This window comes from Mus pahari, chromosome 1, assembly GCF_900095145.1.
Source record: "Mus pahari chromosome 1, PAHARI_EIJ_v1.1, whole genome shotgun sequence".
NCBI lineage: Eukaryota > Metazoa > Chordata > Mammalia > Rodentia > Muridae > Mus > Mus pahari.
Genome location: NC_034590.1, coordinates 72,375,451 through 72,394,081, shown reverse-complemented (window position 1 = coordinate 72,394,081; position 18,631 = coordinate 72,375,451). Strand labels below are relative to the sequence as shown.

Sequence of the window (18,631 nt, the reverse complement as noted above, 5' to 3'; positions counted from 1 at the left end):
TGTTCTCTCCTTACATCCTGTGCATCCTGGCTACTGTCCTACAGCCCCATACTTCTCACACGTTTCTGTAGTTTCTCCCTAGATGACTTAGGGATTGAGAAGGGCAGCCATGTTGGCAGGAGCCACTATTCCATTGGTTGTCACACCTGACCCACCAGTCTCCAAGCATGATGATGCCCTCTGCTTCCCACAGGGACTCACTCACCCTGCTGTTTCCCTCCAGAACACCCTGGCTGGGCGGTGTGCGCTGAGATTACACTCACACGTGGCTCCCCCTGTGATGTGGCACAGTCTCCTTTCTAGTTCCTTCCCATTCTAGCAAGGGGCCTCCTTTCTAATTCTGGAGAGAACTGACACCAGGGAGAAATCCCAATGCCTGTCCTGCCCTGAGAGAAGGGAAAGCCCCCCCCCCGGGGGGGGGCTGTGAGGACTACAAGGAGCCAGGTGCCTCTATGTGGTGACAGCTCTTGGTGCTTCAGGAGAGAACCCACCAGTGTGAACTTCTATTTGGCTAAACCTGCCCCATTAATATCCCTCCTTGCTCTGCATACCCACGCTGCCTTCCCATCTTCCTGACCCTGCCAGAGCCTGGGCTCCGGAGCAATGGCATCTCGGATCTCCCTGGGGATCCAGTTGCTCTCAATGCTTTGTCTCCTTGGATCTGACACCACCTCTACACCTAACTCCTTGCCATCACCAGAAGGTTGCAACATGGCTGTAAAACAGCCTCTTTCTACCCCCTCTAACCCTATTTTACCTTCACTCCATTTGACTGCCTCGGACCACCAGGACGCCACACTCCTCACAATCCCCTTTTAAAAAGGTTGAGCCCTCAGGGGCTCAGCTCTAAAAGTGGCTTTTATTACCCGATGTCATTGTTGCCTCGGAGACTCACTGCTGAATCAACTCACCCACTCTCAGGAGGCATGCACACACAGTCCTCCCATCCCAGCTCCTTCTCTGGGGCCCAACCCCTTGCTTGTCACCCTTAAGGATCATGACAGTACTGCCCCAACTGCAGATGGAGCTTCTGTCCTCCTGGACATTCTTCTATTCTACAGGAGGAGAGGCCTTGGAGAGGAGCCAGATATGCTGGGCTGGCTCATAGCCTAGCTCTGGCACCTTCCAAACCTTGGACCACTCGGCTACATAATGGGCCAGTGGCGTCTATGCCACGGAATCTTGTGATGTTTGGATAAAATGCCAATTGGAACCGTTAAGTCTGGAAGACAGGACAGTTACAAGAGGCCAATGGAGCTGGCTTTGTGTTGTGTGACCTTATGAGGGATGCCTGCAGGCTCCTTGCAGAGAGAGCCTTTCTCCCACAGACCCCGGTCCCGCTCTTCATCCCTGACATCCTCAGGCCACTCTGATCACCCTGACAGTCATGCCAGAGCTCCTTTCCCCACACTAGGGGTAGGGTAGGAATGAGCCAACATTCATGGGATACAGGGACCCCAGCTCCCAGTGCGTTTTCCAGACCTCTGTGCAACCACAGGCCACTATCCTGCAAGACAGCATCTCTCAGGTCCACTCTTCATCTAGCAAGGTCCACAGACACAAATCGTCGTCTAGCATGGAGATTCACACACATGGGGACCCCTTCCACACACTTGGGAGAAACAAGGATGTGGGATTGATGGTTAGCCAGACAACCTCACAGCTAAAGAGGCTCTGAAGTCAAAGTGCTGGTCATCTGGGTACCATGACCACAGCAGATTAGCAAGCAGAGGTGTAGAAGGAGCCACAGGCCACCTCCCCCATGCGGCTTCCCTGGTTGCTTCTGACTCTCAGGTCTTTCTCTCCAGTCCATAGTCTGCCAACTGATATGTTTTCTCACTGTTCCATACCTGAGCCTCCTGTGTGCCGACAAGCCCTAGCCCCCATATATGGCCCAGGTATGATCTCAACAGGCCTATGACACACCCTGCCCCCCCCCCAGAACAGGGGTGTCATAGAAGAGGGAGTAGGGACTAGGGGTAAAGGCTTTGGTAGTCAGAGAGATTCTAGGGACACTTGCCTGTGCAAACTGTCTCCCATCTACCTAATGTACAGACAGAGTCCACAGACAACCTCCTGTGGGAGGGTTGGTAGAAAGAAATAGATTTATTCTCATGTACAAAGCACTCAGCCCACGGGACCACACACAACAGGTGCACAGAGTCCTAGAAAAACGCATCTCTCTAAAGGCAACTCAGAGTAGGTAAGGCAGGTGGCCCCCTCCCCTGCCCACGACACACGTACGGAACAAAACAGAAGAGAAGCTAGTGGCCACTCACCCAAGAGGCCCAGCCTGGGAGAGTCTCCTGAGACCCCGGGGGCATGTGTGGATATGGCCTTGAAGAGGAGAGAAGCCCTGTGGGGAGAGGCCAGGCCCCTCTCTGGCAGCAGGAATGGGAGAGGGGCTCAGACCAAGGGGATACACTCAGAGGAAAGAAAAGTTAGGCTCTCTGTGCCTTAGGGCGGCAGAGCATGCCACGGCCACTCACGGACTCCACACAACCATGGAGACTCTGATCTAAAGAGAGACTAGGCTGTCTAATGATCCTGTCTTGCCTAGCTAGGGAAAGGGACTTGCTTCAGGTCACACCACCTGAAGGGCGTGGGTGTGTACAGGACAGTCTCCCAGCTTGCTGGATTCTTCCCGCCCTTTCTGCTGGAGCACTTCCTCCTGCAGAGCACTGAGCAACCTGGCTGTTAGCTTCCTCCAAGGGTCCCAATCCTACCAGAAGCACAGAGGCACCCCCAGGGTGACTTCCAGCTGGTGACTGTTTTCTATCCTCTGCTCGCTCAGCAGTCTCTCTGCCTTCCGTGAGGATCTCGGAGGCTCCAGAGACCTGTGATGCCTCCAGGAAAACAAGGCTACTGACCTAGGAGGGCTCTAACGGGGTCACAGGGCGCTCTGTGACGCTGCTTAAGAGATGGAGCGGCTTGGGCAGGACTGGGCACGGATAGTCAGAGGTGCAGAAGAGACCCACACCACTACCACTGGTCACTACTGTGCTCTTGTGTACAAATGGCAAAGTCTGTGTGGGACTGGCAATCTTGCTTTCCTTCTGCAGATGAGAAAGATGAAGCCCAGGAAGGGTGGTGGCATGTGCCGGGTCACAGGGGACATCCTGGCCTAGAACCCCGGACCCATGGCTCTGGTTCCCAATGCATCAGACAGACTGGTAGAGAGTTGTGAAAGGAGGGCCAGGCAGGGAGGGTCCCTAGAGGGGACCACTCAGCCCTCGAGGCTGCAGCAGCCATTGACAGGAGCTCTGGGGCCGTCCAAATCGGGGACCTCGTATTCCTCGTCCAGGAAATCCAGCGAGTTGTTACTGGGGAGGCCTCGGATGGTGAACTTGTGGGACACCTTGGTCCAGTGCTCACGGTTCGAGGCCACACGTTCATACAGCTCTGCTGCCTTGGGGAACAGGTCTTGTAACAGCCTGGGGGGGGGGTAGGAGGGATGGGGTCAGAGGCCAGAAAACAGCCCAGATGGCAACAAAGATGATGCCCCCCAAGATAGCACTTCCATAAGGGTATGAAGCCCGGGGGTTGACATAGTATGAAGACCCCTCCCACTGGGGTCTGAGGATGAAGAGGCAGCCCTCTTTCTAACGCTGAGGCAGATACAGGCTGCCCTGCCCTCTCTATATGCGGTCCCAGCGGTGCCCCACAAGCTCACTTGTAGATAGGCATGGCGATGTGCTCCATAAAGCTGATCTGAAGCTCAGGGATGTAGGCCTTCTCTCGGTCCATCATCTCCATCGGTCGGTTGCCCATGGCCTTCTCCTATAGATGCCAGATCATCAGGCCTGCCCCTCCTGCTCGTCCATCAGGTACCATGTAGAGCCAGCTAACCCAAACCTTCCCGGCCTCATGTCAGGAACACCCCTCCCTCTGCACACACCATTACCCTGAGGCCACGCGGCACATACCAAGTCTCCCTGGGAGAAGAACTCTTTGTAGATCAGCTCCTAGAAGGCAACAGTGACGTCACCTCCTGCGAGTGGCATCTGTCCACCAGAGCCCATTCCCACGGTGGCAAACTGAGGCCCGATGTCTCAGTTCCACCCAGGGCCTACCCTCGCTAGCTTAACAGGAGATGGGACAGTACAGAGTCTGCCTTCTGCCCACTTCCCAGAAGCCTCTAATATGTTATGTGACCCTGGGTGAGTTCAGTGCATATCTGGATCATTTCATCTGTTGCTCTGAGGCACTCTGTGTTTCTGACTCCCCAAAATACAACCAGGCTAAATCCAGCACAGAGAGATGTTTAGGCTACTGAGGGGGCACACGGAGCTGGGTAGAGAGCATAGCTTGTGTGTTCTCAGGCTAGAGGGCTGGTTCTTACTGCAATCTTTCTGGTGGTCTTCCAGCCCTTTGTCTGGTCAGAGAGGTCACAGGAGGTCATGAGGAGGCACAGAAGAAGCCTGTGGTGCTGCTTGTTGTTGCGGTCATAACCCACTGTTGGGGGACAACAGAGTCAAGCAGGAGGGTCCAGGTCCCTTGTCCCTTCTGAGAACGAGGGCCCCACAGCCTGTCCCAAAGTGGGTACAGTAAGTATCCCATGGGAACAAAGCACACCCAATGGAAGGTGACCAGTACGAGGTTTGCCTGCAGGGACACCATAGCCAGGAGTGGGCCAAGGACAGGACAGAGCCGCTATAGATGTTCAGGTGGGTGGACAGATCTCCATGTTAAACCACCCATCCCTCCCCAGAAGTGAGGGATGGCACCTTCAGCCATCTTCTGCAGGTCCTTGAAGATGCGGAGGTGATGTGCCAGGTCCGTGGCCAAGATGATGTCCCTCATCAGGTCCAGCATGCGCTGATAGTCCTGGAGAGTGTCAGGGGAGGGCCGTCATGGTCCCTGTTGCACACATCTGATCCACTACGAGGTAGTTCTCAGCCCCCTCTGTTTACCCTGTTCCCGGCTCCCACCAAGCACACTCCCACACGGCCCCATCACCTTCCGAGAGAAGTGGTCAAAGATATTGCAGCCGTGGGTGTTGAGGATGGCAATGGCTTGAGCAAAGTGGTGCCTCTGTAGGGAGATGAGAGATGGGTCCCACTGGGTCAAAGTGCCCCCCTCACCAGAGGCTCTCAGAGAGGCAGGAAAGACAGGCAGGGACTGGCCCCCAAGCTCAGTCGAGCAGACGGAAAGGAGAGTTAGGGGCCCTATTCCCTTTGAGAGTGCTCTATTTGAGCCCTCTATGGTCCTGGGCAAGTCCCCAGCCAGCTGCATGACTCAGAGCCCTTAGCTCTGGAAGGGACCCAATAAGGTATGCTCAGAGGGCTGGCTTCACAGGCTGGAAGAATTCTGAAACCATCCCCTGATGTCCTGGACACTAATTCATGCAGAAAATATTTGTTTGCTGACAAGGGGAGGCAGTGAGGAGGCAAGGGCAAGGCCCTGTCTCCCAATAGTGAAGGGCTGTCACTCGGGGGGAGGAGCAAGCTCATCCCCAGGGACAAAGGGCAGGACTACGGCTGCCACCAGGCCTCCTGGGAGACAGTGAGCACAAGCATATCTCTATGGATGTGCTATTGGGGCAACCTCAGGAGGGGGAGCTGTGGGAGACAGCCTGGGGCAAGGTGACCTTGAAGATGTGACTCCCACCGTGAACCAAGACCTGTACAAGGCACAGGAAATTCAGATGTCTCAGATCTCGTTCCTGACCCAAGAGGCTGATGGAGAGCAGACCAGCGGCACCTCAACCCCAAGCCCCATCCCACAATCTAAGGCTCAACTGAGGGGATTAGAATTGGCTCTGGCCTGAAGGGGCAGGTTTGAGGGGGGCGGGCCTGCCCTGTCCCCCCCAGTTTTGCAAAAGTGGCTCAGACTGACCCAGCAGGCCTAGTTTCACCCCAAATCTGTGCCTGTTTCAGGAAAATGAAGCCCACAAGGCACAACTCCTGCAGCCCGGCTAGAGAGCATGGTTTGAGAACAGCCTAGCTTGCAAGTCGCTGGCTTGGGGGGTTCAGAACAGCGCATGGGCAAAATGGCAACTTACCTCCATGACAGAGCCCTCTGAGCTGTAGAGTGCGGCCAGCACAGATTTCTGGAAAAGTCCATAAGAGCTCTGGTTATGCCTCCTGTGGGGATCAGAGGGAGTCCCCCCTCCCCACTGAGGGTACTGCTCCCTTCTCCCGCCCCAGCTGTCATCTCTTCTCAGTCTGAGAAGGGCAAGGCCAAGGGTCCCCACTGTGAGGAGGGCAGGCTCTCACCGAAGCCACCTGGAAGGAGTTGTTTGTGCCTCTGTGGTCCAGGTCATGACACATGCAGGAAATAAACAATGCAAAGATCTCGATGTCCCTAGGTAGGGAGCAGAAAAGAGAAATGTCACCAAGGCTTCCTCCCTGGGTGCGCCAGAGGGCAGACAGCTGGGTGAGATGCCCAGGGGCCACCCAGTCAAAAGGTTCCAGAAAGCCACTCTCCTTTGGAGTGTGGCAGCCCTGGGAGAAGCAGGTCTGTCATTCTATATGGCTGAGCAGATCCCTTGTGGAAGGTGGGGGCTGTACAGCATCCCCCCCCCCCGCCAGTGAAAAGGACAGGAAGAGTGGCCAGGTAAAGGACCTGCCACATGAGTGAGGCCTCATCATTGGAAGATGTGGGAGAGGCAGCCACTTACTCGAGGTAGTTGGAGAGCTCCAGATTCTTGTAGAGCAGGTAGCAAAAGTGAGAGACAGAGAAGGCGTGCATCCAGTTGTGGTAGGGTGGATCCCGGTAGCCTTTCTTCACCATCAGGCAGAATCTGGGGGAGGAGCCAACACAGCAGAGGGGCCTCAGCCTCTCCTCCTTCAGGAAGCCCTCCAGATTGCCCATCACATTTTCTTGCCTTTCTTTATCCACGTGTGTCTGAGAATAGATCCTTATTCACAGAGCCCTCCCCATCCCACAAATCCAGTCCCCCCCCTCCCAAGAATGCTTGGGGCAATGGGTTTGCGGTTGGAGGACAACAGGAAGGGGAAACCGGGGCTCTGCTCCAAGGGCAGTGCAGGGCACATACCGGGCCAGAGTTGGGCAGTCAATTTTGTAGTTATTGATGAAGTTCATGTCTTGCAGCATGCTCAGGATGGCCTGAAAAGCGGGGGGGGGGGGGAGAATCAGAGAGACTGTCACTATCAAAGTGTGGAACCTGTCTCCACCTCTCTTGATGCCTCATACTCAAAAATTTACAATCTTAAAATTCTAAACCTAAACTAAAGAACAATTAAATAGATGAACGGGCATTCGGCAAACTGTGAACGATCCAAAACTTAAGGGGCCCAAGAGCTAAGACTTCTTGGAAGCAAGCCCACATATGATCTTAGAGGAACGGGCACTGTTGCTAGCTCCGAGACCACATACCAAGGGCAGCTTTGGGGCCCACTGCTGTCCCCTAAGCTACCCTTGTGACCCCATAATGGCGAAAGGCATACCTAATCTAACTCTGAAGGAGACTCTATAACCGTCCTTGGAGATCCTGCCTCACCCGGGAGCTCTTATGCACATCTAACTGATATCTATGCTTCCCACCTCCACCCCCATGACCCAGCTAGACTGGGAAGGGCCAGCTCACCATAGAAGTGTCGTCCTCGGGTAGAGACCGGGGCGTGTAGGTAAAGTTGGCAAAGTTGGAGTCAATGGCGGCCACGGGTTGGATGCCATCGTGGAGAAGCTTGGTGTATTCATCGTCAGAGACCTAGAGCAAGCAAGCCAGGCATGAGAAGATGGCCTCTTCCCTCTCCGGTGCTCTCCCATCAAATTTCCGTGTAGATGCGGCATCCCTTGCCCAGCATACACCAAGCTGGATACCAACTCTATATGTCACTGGAAAGATCACCACTGCCCTGCAGCCCACATGCCTGTGCCCCTGCCTATGCCCGGATGACCCCATCCATGCCTGACAATTCTAGGTAAAGGTAAAGAATGCCTGTTTGTGGTATTCCAACGCCTGGTAGCCTTTCACAGACACCAAGTCTAGAGTTTGTCTCTCTGGGAAAGCCTCTGGTATCTAATCGCAATCCCACATACCACTGCTTTGTGCCTGTTCCCAAAGTCTGGGACACAGATGAGAGGAGATGACCCAGGGAACAGTGATTGCCGTACGCTCTAAGCTAAGGTTTGAGGTAGCTCTTCTGATCCAGGTCTGGTAATGGGACTGGGGTACCAGCAATTAAGATCATGCAGGGGTCCACGGCCACTGCAGCCAGACAGTGACGAGAGAAAGCCCCGAGCAAGGTTTTCAGCCTTCAGGGATTTCCCGAGTCAAGCATACTCTCTGGACATGGGGTGGGGGTAGCTGTCCAAACCAAATTTTCTCCCCGGTGAAAGCCTGCTGGCTGCTTTCAGATCAGGCTAAGAAAAAAGCTTGGGAGAGGAGCGTGGTAGCAGAGGCCAGGTATTGATATGGGTCTGTTTTCCTATTCTCAAGAGCCAGGAATAGCCAAGTTTAGCCTGGACCTGGGTTGCAGAGGATTCTAGGAGTCAGGGAAGACATGTGGAGCAGGTGCTCCCAGACCCTAAGAGGTACAGAAGCTCCAAGCCTCACCTTCATATGATACATCATCATCTCATTGGCCAGATGGCTGCGGTATTGGGCTTCATTCACCTTTTTGTATAGGAGAGACTGAGGGGAGAAAAATGGAAAAGATGGGGCTGGAGCAGAAGGCTGAGACATCCTCAGGATGCCCAGAACTGGTACAAACGGGTCAAGCTGTTGAAGTTCTCCCTCCTGTCCCATTGGGGGCCCAGTATAAGCCATCAGCCATAGCCCAGTGTTCAGGCCCCACCCCAATGCTAATCCCAGCTCTTTTCCTGGCCTTCCCGTTGCTTAACATTTGAGGCACTTTGTCCCCTGAATCTGGTAGCCCTTGGAGGAGAAGATCAGAAAGCAGGGATTAACTCGGGTACTTAGGTTGGATTCAGCAGGCTAGAGATGCCAAAAGCATGGAGAGAAACATCCGTTTGCTACAAAGATACCCACTAGTAGATTGGTTTGGAGTTGCTGGGGTGGGCGGGGAATCTTACCGATAGGGTTTTGTATGTGTGTGTTAGGGTGTTTGCTTGTTAAGACAGTGTCTCATGTAGCTCAGGCTGGCCTCCAACCTGCCATTATATAGCCAAGGTTTTGAACTCCACCCTCCCAAATCCTATCCATCTAGCCCAGCAGAATTAGGTGGGGTTTTGTTTGGTTTTGTTTCTTTTCCTTTCTCTTTCATGATCCTCAGAAGCTGGTTGAACAGGACCGTTAATAGTATCCCTAGCTTTTCATACTGAATGACTAGAGGCAGTCAGCATGTATGGCTGGGATCTGAGCCCTGAGCACAGACAGGCCAGAGCAAAGAGCGCAGATGTGGGGAACAGAAGAAGGACATCCTCCCCGCCCCAGTAGCGCTCCCTCACGTGGGCGATGCTGATGCCACAGTAGATGGAGAAGGCTGTGGCCAGGTCCTCATCAAACTTGCTGAACCATGGCCCATTGATCTTGTTCACTAGCTCAGCCACACCAATGACCTCTGGGAAGAGAGAGAAAATGGGAATGGCAGGTGAAGGGGTCCAGTAAGACCTGCCTTCCCCTAACTCCTCTGGAAGTAATGGTTCAAGACTAGACAATCCCTGGCTCTTCAGATTCTGACCCTAGGACCACTTTCCCCTAGGCCCCGCCCAGGCTCCACCCCTGTCCAGCCCCTCCAGGCCCCGCCCCTGGCCGCCACAAGTCCTCACCCTGGTTCTCGTTCTTGATAGGGAAGCAGAGAATGTTGCGCGTGCGGAAGCCAGTGCTGTCGTCTACGCCGCGATAGAAAAGCGGATGGGCGTATGCATCTGGGATGTTCAGGATCTGGCCCGTAGTCGCCACGTGGCCCGCGATGCCTTGGTCCGCCGGGATGCGGATCTCATAACTCTGCCCAGACAGGGATGGAATAGAAAGCAAGAAGTTAGCCTGCGTATAGTCAATTTTCGAATGTGGCTTTTCCCCCAGGCCCCCGTGCTTACTCCCGGAAACCCTCCATACTCCCTCACCTCATCGTCCACAACACCACCATCGAACACCTTGGCCACCAGCTCATTCTGATCCAGCAAGAACACGGAGCAGCTGTGGAGAGAAGAGGTTGGTTCGTGGGATTCTGACGCCTCTCGAACCACCACATATGGCTAGGGTAGCGATTTCTGAGACCCTGGAAAGTGTCCTAAAGTGAGACACTCTCCTCGGGGCTGGACAATTCCAAACATCCCTCCATCTGCGTTTTATTTGTTTTGTATTGTTTTTAGTTCCTACCATGTGTCATAGAAACCCATGGTAAACAAAGTTAGCGCTGCCCTGGCTGAAACAGGGGCCCAGGGAGAAGGAAATGCCAGACAAGAAGGCAGGGAGGGGACAGAGGCCGTGAGGACTGAGGCTTCCCCTCCCGCACCACCCCACTTCTGCTCACATCTCTGCGTTGCTGAGGTTTCTGGCCTCCGTGATGATCTCCTGTAGCAGGACAGAGACGTCATCTGGAGTGGGGGGAGGAGAAGCACGTGAAACCCGAGGAATGCCAGGCAAGCCCGCCACATCTCCTCTAACCCCAAAGGGCTCCTGTGGGAGACCCATCACTCACCCAGGTGGGTGAAGAGGTTCTTTGCCACTTGGAGAAGAGCCTGGGAAGAAGGAAGTGAAGATGGTAAAGATGGCCGGGGATGTTCTCCGTGCTCCCAGAGCAGGCTGGAAACTAATGTGCCTAATGAAACCCTCTGGCTACTAAGTGAAGGAGCTGGAGAGGAACAGTAAAGTTCTTGGGTCTCAGACTTCTGCCACCTTTGCCTCTGGCTGCCCAGATGTTGTGGTAGTGCCCATGTTAGACACTAGAGGGCAATCACAGACAAAGCCTAGAGCCCAGGGACCTACTGACCTCCCTGTTTAAGGGACCTCCAGGTCACTAGGTTACCCACTGGCCTAGATAACTCAGGCAGCTTCACCCTCCCTCGTGGATAGCCTTCTGGGGCTGGCTTTGGTTCCCGGGAAGAGCTTGAGGCAGGCACTCACCTGGCACTCACACTTGAGCTTCTGCTCCTTCTGGAAGGCCAAGGTGCTGGTGAGCACCGTGCCTGTGTAGTGGAAGCAGTGCTGGATCACGTGTTCATCCTCATCTGTGAAGCTGGAAGTCGGGTTGGGAGGGTCATCGGAGAGGACAGGGAAGATGGGCTTCTTGACCCTTTTCTCCTTTCCTGCATGCTACCAGGAAGCTCCTATCTGCCAGCTAATGGAACTCTTCACACTGGGACGACACGCCAAGCCTCCTCCCACTTCAGGCTCAGAGCTCTAGGGAAAGCTCTGCCTGCCCTCAGACCAAAATGCGGGTTCCTCCTTAGGCCACTGTTTATCTGAGGCAGGCTTATGTGCATATTGCCCAGGTTGGCCTGGAACTGCTAGGCTCCCGTGATCCTCCCACTTCAGGCCCCCTAGAACCTGGGGCACTGCCATGGCGCCATGACACCCCCACTCTCAAACTCACAAATCTCCTCCAAGCTTGTTGAAGGCGCAAGCCAGGGCCACCACCTGGTCAGTGGCTCGGCTGATGACAGGGACACACAGCATAGCCTGGAGCTCACAGCCCAACATGTTTTGCAGCTGTTGCACATCATCCTGCAGAGATGAAGGAACAATGAGGAGGGGCAGTGCGCGCCTCTTCCCCAGCTCTCACCACACTCTGCAGCCCGCTACGGCATGAGGACAGGGTGCCACCAAGTCTGGGTCTTGTCTCCCCATCTCTAGGCTACCCCATTCCAAAGACACTGGGGCTTGAGCAAAGCGTTTCCCCCTCCCTCTTCCTTGGCTCAGCATGGCCATGGCTTACAGAGGTTAGGTCCTTCAACTGGATACACTGCTTGTCTTCCACCACCTGGCCCAGGCGTCCCATGGTCAACTGGAAGGTGAAGAGAGACCTGGTTGGCCCCAGCTCTCCCTGGGTCAACCCATCGTTGCCTTCCAAGTCTGGAAGTTTCAACAAACCCTTTGAACAGTTCAGGAATGGATGGATGCTGAGGAGCAGAGGAGAGAAGTGGGGTGGGGGGCAGGGAGGCTTGGTAACCAATAGTGGACTTGAAGGTTTTCCCTAACTACAGAGTGATAAGCAGACCCCAAGTAGTCTCATGGATCTCAAGAGATTCTAACAGGTTCGTGTCTAGAAACACTCAAGCCGGTCTCATCTAAGGCTTCCTCTAAGAGCTTGCTTCTACTAGAGTCTGATTGTGAGAGACAGCGCTCCTTCATAATTCTTCTAAGCAGCTCTCATGACCTGGGCTGCTCCCACCACGCCACCTAGGCAGCCCCAGTTACTAGGCCTTCCTGGTCCCTGCAGGCTCGAATGCTGAGGATGGAGATGGAACTCACTGGAAAGCTGATCTCTTCTCCCAGCACTTTGTCTCCAAGGACCTGTGGGACCCAGGAATGGAGAGAGGTTTATGGGAGGAAAGACAGACACGGGTTGCCCCACCTCACTGTGGACTTGGGCCCTCACCTTGCAGGAAAGCTGTAGATTGTCCTCTGACACCAGCAGGAGGCAGCAGTGAGTGGCCTGTGTCTCCTGCTGCAGCTGCAGGGGGACAGACAGAGCCAGGCTGAGGGCGGGGCTGGACCACCCGCTAGCCTCCCTGGGCTTTTCAGGATTGGAGAAGAGAAGAGAGGGTGGGGTGTCCCAATCTGAACTGAGGTGACGGGGTCAAGGGTCTGTTGGTCTTTGGAGAGAGAAAGGGTGGAAGAAGAGATGCTCAGGGACTCACATATTGAAGGACTTTGAGCTGCAGAGAAGTGGCATCCAAGTCATAGAGTTCCCCTGCAAGGGCGAGGCTGAAATCAGAGAGGGCTCTGCCTTGCCTGGGGGCTGCTTCCAGGCTCCACCCCTGACCCTCCTCAGGCTCCACCCCCGACCCTCCTCAGGCTCCACCCCTGACCATCCTCAAGCTCCACCCCTGACCCTCCTCAGGCTCCGCCCCTGTCTCTCCTCAGGCTCCGCCCCTGACCCGCCTCAGGCTCCACCCCTGACTCTCCTCAGGCTCCGCCTCTGACTCGCCTCAGGCTCCGCCCCTGACTCGCCTCAGGCTCCGCCCCTGACTCACCTCAGGCTCCACCCCTGTCTCTCAGGCGCCACAAGACCACCCAGAAGACCCACATGCTTTCCAAGTGTTATCTGGGTTCTGCCTTTTGATATACCTCACCTCTCAGGTCCCGCCTACTCCAGAGACCTGGCCCTGCCCCTTCAGGATCGAGCCTATCAGCTCCTATAGACCTGCCCGAGTTTGGCCCTCACCACACAGTTGCAGGATCTTTCGGTCATGGTCCGTATACCCCTTCTCATCCTTTTGATCTTCAGAGGCATCCGCTGAGGTGTTCTGAACAGCTTCAGGCCTGCGCTGCTGCAGGGCCTGCACCCTCCGCAGGGCCACCAGAGCCTAGGGGCCGGTCAAGTGGTCTGCATGACCTTGCTGTGAAGTGCCACTACCTGACTCCCCTCCTTAGCTCAAACAGATCCTTCTTGGGGCCCCACAGTGTCCACTGCCCATCCCTGTTCTGGTCCCAAATAATTCAAGCCGCTGGTCCCTCCACTTCCTAGGAGCTCCCACTTTCCTTAGAGCCTCGCTTCTTCCATGGCCAGGTATAGCTGTCTCCAGCCCCTGCTCACAGACTCTTCAAAAGAGGGTCCGATTTTCTGTCTAATACCACCCTGATTAAGATCACAAACTCCTGAAACCTTAACTGAGGCAGAAAAGAGCCTCAGTTATACACGGGGTCTTTGACTCATCACTAACCCAGCTAAGTCAGTGCTATCGTTACCCCATCTCCAGATGTGAAACTGACTTGCTCAAGGAGGTCACGCTGGAACCAGAAGCCAGGCCTGTCCAGCTCTCCGGCCAGGTCATCTTTCCTACAAGCTCTGGTAAGGGTCCTCAGCTGCCCCTGTGCTACCACAATCCTACCCAACTCACGTGCTTCTCCACCACCTGCAGGCTCTGTTCCTCACTGTCACTCAGCTGGCCACAGTGCACCTGGAGAGAAGGGAGACGTGACCAGCGGTGACCTTCCCCAGCCTGTCTTCACTTGCATGTCCTCCAATGGCCAGCTCAGTTGCCACCAACACAGTCTATGACCTCCATGTAAGCCAGACAGCTAGCTAGCTCTGGAGGTGACCTTCTCGAGGAAGACGACCAGGGCAGGTGATAAGGGTGGGACTTTCCTGTCTGTCCCATCACTTTCCACGCTTACTGTCCCGTTCCTGGAGCAAACTGTGCCACAGACAGCACAGTCCGGGCGTACAGTCAAGAGGGCGGACCTTAGACCCCTCTCCATCATCCACATAGAACGCTTCAGGCCCTGACTAGAGGATTTGTGGAATTGGCTTTAGCCTCCAGCTCCATCCGTTCTGGGTGGGGTTTGAGCTGTCCTTACATCTGGGGTAAAGAAGGGAGTCCAGCATGACTGACACCTGCCAGGAAGCTGGACAGAGGAGATGAAGGGATGTGGTTCTCCCCACAGGGAGATGCAATCCTCCCCTTACAGATGAGCCAGGGGGCCCAGAAGGGGTGGGGGACCTTCCCAAAGTCACCAAGCAGAAAGTAGCAGGGTTAGGACATCTCTACCAGCTCCTCCCCTTCCTGCTTCCATGTTGACTCTCTCGATTCATTCTTACCACCCGGTTATCCTCCCCTGTCCTGTGTCCCTGTGCTAGTCAGTCACCAGGGCTCACTTCAGCCATATTGTATGCTCTTCCTCCAGCACTCTTGGGTGTTGAAGAGGGAAATGTGGAGAGATGGGGATGGAAAGAAACAGAGATGACAGTCTAGGGACCCATGGTGGCCCGCCAGCAAGGCTTCCTCCCCACCTGCTGTCTCAACTTCCTTAGCTTACTCAAAGCTGCTTGCCACCTGTGGGGCTCCCACAGTGCTCGAAGGGGGGGTGTGGGCTTCATCCTGCTTCCCTCACCCAGCAGCCCCTGCCTGCCTCCCTGCGCTGGCTCCCCTGCCTGGAACAGATGGGGAGGGGGAGCCCAGCAGGAAGCTCACAGTCTGGTCAGGAGCGGGGTGGGTCGGGGTGCACTTGGGAGGGGGTGTGGGACCTTATACCTGAGGGGGTTGGGGTGCATAGGCAGACTGTGAATCTTAGAGGGAATGGGATCTGAGGGGGGCTTCCTGAGCTGGAAGTACAAGCAGAAGGGGCTGTAGATAGAAGGCTGTCCTGGTTAGGAGCCAAGTGGGAGGTTTACAGGAAGATGAGGTCCCTGGGATAGGGAGTAAAGTTCATGGAGTCACAGAGGGAAGGGTCTAGAACTTGGGATTTAGGATGCTGCGGTAAACTTTAGAATTGATAGCTGGAGGGTAAATGACGGGAAGTAAGACTAGAGCCAGGAAGAGCTGGAGGAGACTGGGGGTTAGGACTGAGTTGAAGCTTAAGTTAGGAATGAGGTGTCAAGGGCATCTGAGGCAGGCTGCATGTTGTTTACATAACTGTGCTGGCCTTTTCTGGTTAGGATGTAGGGGAGAGCCCCATCTCTCAGGGAGAGGGGCAGTTGGGACCCCTCTAGAGCTGGGAGCAGTAGGGGAACTAGCTCCTTGGTTTCTCAGAGGCATGGTCCCAGAAGCAGAACTGTGAGGCTGAAAATACTGAGGGAAATGAAGAAACTGACATTCCCTCATCCCAGCATGCACTGCTGGGCTGCCTCAGTGCACCCACTCAGCCCGTGCTCAGACACACACAGGTACTCGCTGCAAGAACCTCAGGCCCCTTCACATGTACACACTTGCATCCACTCCTCCATGGAAACACACACACACACTTCCAGTGCCCACATCATCCACATGTACACACTCAAGAAACTAGTTTATATACCCAAAAGCCACACCCATACTTCCAACATTCCATAACACAAACCAGTTCATCCCCCCCACCCCCACCCCAATACACTCGCATGTGGTAACATTTACCCTTGTAAATGTTAATGTTAAGGTGGGTGTCTGGGGTTCGGTGGGAAATGCTAATCGGTGGGCACCAGTGTTTAGAAAGAAAGAAAAACTTGGCCAGGCTACCAGGCCCACCCTCATCAAGTTCAGCATGACTAATGTCATGAACACCCTACTCCGTGCAAGGAGCTAGCAGGCAGAGCTAGGGGACAAGGAGCAGGCGAAAAGCATGCATCATATGCCAGAGACCCAGAGCCGCCCACTCTTCAAAGAGACTTATTATCCCAGAACTGGGAAACAGTGAGAGGCTTTCCACACAAAGACTTTGCAATCAAGGCACCTTGAACTGAGCTGGGAAAGCCGAGAACTCAGGCACTCAGCTTTGCACCTGGGCGGCGCGTGGCTCTGCAGGTCCTCTGCTGACTGAAGTTCCATCTAACCCAGTGCTCCTCACAGGACTCCCTGGTCTGCTGGCTAGAGCTTGTGGGCGGCTGCAGTCTTCCCTGTTTCATGCCCTCCAGACAAATGGTCTGAAGGTGGGAGCTGATGACCTATCTTGGTCATTTCTGTGTTCCCAGAACACAGTGCAGTGCTCGATACCTAATAGGAAGTAGGTCTTGGGTGGATGTGTGCGTGGGTGCGTGCATGCCTGCCTGCTTGCATGCATGTATGTGTAGACCATAGACACCGGCAGCAGAGACCCAGAGAAAAGTTTGGAGTTATCAAGGAAGGAGCTGATGACTTCCAGTTCTCCCTCTTCCTCTGTCCCCTCTACTTTCAGGACTGGGTAGCAGCTGGGTACCCCATAGCTGCCTGTGCTGCCTCTGGGGAGATGAAAGATCCTGTGACCCAGGGAGCAGCTGTCAGCTGTGTGTGCCTTGGGGAGCGGGCGTCCTAAGAAGTGTGTTTCTACCTGACTGGGGAGATTCAGGCTTAGAGAATTGGACAGTGAGATGCTCTAACGTCCTTTCAAGAGCTCTTCGTTCTTGTCGGGATCTTTGAGCAGATGAGAGAATGTCTGTCAGAAACTTCTGAGCCCCAGGTAACGGCTTCCTTGGTAGTACACATCTCACACTTCAGCCTCGCTGGTTCACACTCCTCTCCCCACCCCATCCCCTCTCTGCTCTCACCTCCTCTCTGCCTGCCTTTCCTCCTGCTGTTCCCACTGCCCTTTCCTTCCTCAGCCTTCCCACCTCCTACCTACATCCCAAAGCCTCACTCAAAGGCTCTCTCCACTGGGGGGCCACCCCTTGATGCTCCAGCTGCCACCAGAGCACCTGCTGGCTGCTGTTACTTTGTTTGGCTCCTGGTGGCCTGAAGGGTGTCCCTGCCTGTCCCCAGACTGCAAGCTCCAAGAAGTAGAAACCCAGACTGAGTTAAGACTACACTGGGGTTTCCTTTCTCCAGAAAGCTGAAGCCCTGACCCGTGGCTCGACACTAGCCAAGGCAAGCCCGACGACCATCCTTCTGCTGCCAAGACGAACAACTTCCGCAATGTCTTCACCTTGGGGAAAATACTTCCCTTCCCATCCAAACCTTCTGCCTCAAGTGAGGACAGGGCGCGCAAGGAGCCTGGCACCTCTAGATCTGTTCTGTCTCAGAGAAGGTGGGCTGGAGCCACTGTCTCCCTACCCCAGCTTTCACACTTGCCCTGGCCTGTCCTCAGTCTGCCAACTCCAGGACAGGTTACCCAAGAAACAGGGCGAGAAGTCGGGTATGAGAGCTCTGTCCACAGCAGATCCCCTCACCAGGGGTACAGCTGGGATTGGGGATCAGTAAGGATGATCCTGGGCTTCCTCCCTCAGGCAGATGGGACCTGGTGTCAGCAAGCCGAGCCAGGCACCTCACTCCAGCGGGTGGCTGCCCCCTCCAATCCCACTGCCTGCCCTGCAGCTCAGGAAAAGTCAGGCGCCTCCTCGGAAACCTCTAATTCCCTGTTAATGAGATCAGGAGGAGTCCCCTGGAGCCTAATTTATTTGTCTGGGGAACCACCACTCTGATGCTGACAGATCAGCGGTTGCTGTGGCTTCGGGTGCAAGCCCTTTCCTGGGACAGGACAAGGATTTTGACATCCATCTCCATATGGAAAAGAGATTAGAAGAGGACTAGAACCTTCCAGGGCAAGGCTCAGTCACCTCTCTATGCTTCTGTGAAGCAGAAGCCCAGGGACCCCGGAAGGGGCAGTAGAGAGCATCCAGGAACCCAAGGAAACCAACCTCTTGAGTTCCCATGTGTCTCCACTTCTGATGAAGGCCCCTTCTCCTCCCTCTGGTTTGTGGCTTCCAGAAGTGTCTTGGTTGCTGCTTGACACCCAGGCAGCTCCACTGGGGATACCCACCTTTCCTTAAGCCCCTGGCTCCAGCATCTCAGATATCTAAACTGCCTAAATGTCTCTAGTGGGGATGGCCTCATGTCCCTTTTTGTGCCCTTTCAGTGTCTATTGGTCACAATCACTTCAATGTGTCCCTGTCCTATATCCAGAGTTTTCCAAGAGGAAACTGATAAGGGCTGAGTTCAGATGAAACTTGGATCACCCAGTGGACCAGTGGCTTCTTCCTGCCAGGATGAGGTCCTGCACTGGACTACAAAGATGGCCCAGGCTCTGGTCAAGCCCTCATTTGTCCCCAGTCTACTCCAGTGGTAGTACACCTTCACATTCCTCACACACACACACACACACACACACACACACACACACACACACACACGCACATGCACACACACA

At 54.8% G+C, this 18,631-nt stretch overlaps 1 protein-coding gene across 1 annotated transcript in view; it reads right to left on the bottom strand.

The window, feature by feature from the left end:
• Positions 1-2,077: 2,077 nt before the first annotated feature.
• The window catches only part of Pde2a (phosphodiesterase 2A), a 90,880-nt gene continuing 74,326 nt past the window's right edge, over positions 2,078-18,631 (bottom strand). Inside the window, exons 6-31 of the mRNA XM_029535682.1 lie at positions 14,399-14,400; positions 13,939-14,040; positions 13,263-13,404; positions 12,736-12,788; positions 12,474-12,548; positions 12,347-12,388; positions 11,811-11,879; positions 11,469-11,599; positions 11,000-11,111; positions 10,575-10,614; positions 10,407-10,470; positions 9,997-10,069; positions 9,700-9,877; positions 9,379-9,491; positions 8,525-8,602; positions 7,553-7,675; positions 7,001-7,071; positions 6,623-6,745; positions 6,219-6,306; positions 6,005-6,052; positions 4,960-5,034; positions 4,728-4,827; positions 4,343-4,455; positions 3,927-3,965; positions 3,674-3,780; positions 2,078-3,434 (exon numbers count right to left, since the gene is read on the bottom strand). Of these exons, the coding sequence (XP_029391542.1) occupies positions 3,227-3,434; positions 3,674-3,780; positions 3,927-3,965; positions 4,343-4,455; positions 4,728-4,827; positions 4,960-5,034; positions 6,005-6,052; positions 6,219-6,306; positions 6,623-6,745; positions 7,001-7,071; positions 7,553-7,675; positions 8,525-8,602; positions 9,379-9,491; positions 9,700-9,877; positions 9,997-10,069; positions 10,407-10,470; positions 10,575-10,614; positions 11,000-11,111; positions 11,469-11,599; positions 11,811-11,879; positions 12,347-12,388; positions 12,474-12,548; positions 12,736-12,788; positions 13,263-13,404; positions 13,939-14,040; positions 14,399-14,400 (2,369 nt within the window). The 3' untranslated portion in view covers positions 2,078-3,226. The remainder of the gene's footprint in view (positions 3,435-3,673; positions 3,781-3,926; positions 3,966-4,342; positions 4,456-4,727; positions 4,828-4,959; positions 5,035-6,004; positions 6,053-6,218; positions 6,307-6,622; positions 6,746-7,000; positions 7,072-7,552; positions 7,676-8,524; positions 8,603-9,378; positions 9,492-9,699; positions 9,878-9,996; positions 10,070-10,406; positions 10,471-10,574; positions 10,615-10,999; positions 11,112-11,468; positions 11,600-11,810; positions 11,880-12,346; positions 12,389-12,473; positions 12,549-12,735; positions 12,789-13,262; positions 13,405-13,938; positions 14,041-14,398; positions 14,401-18,631) is intronic.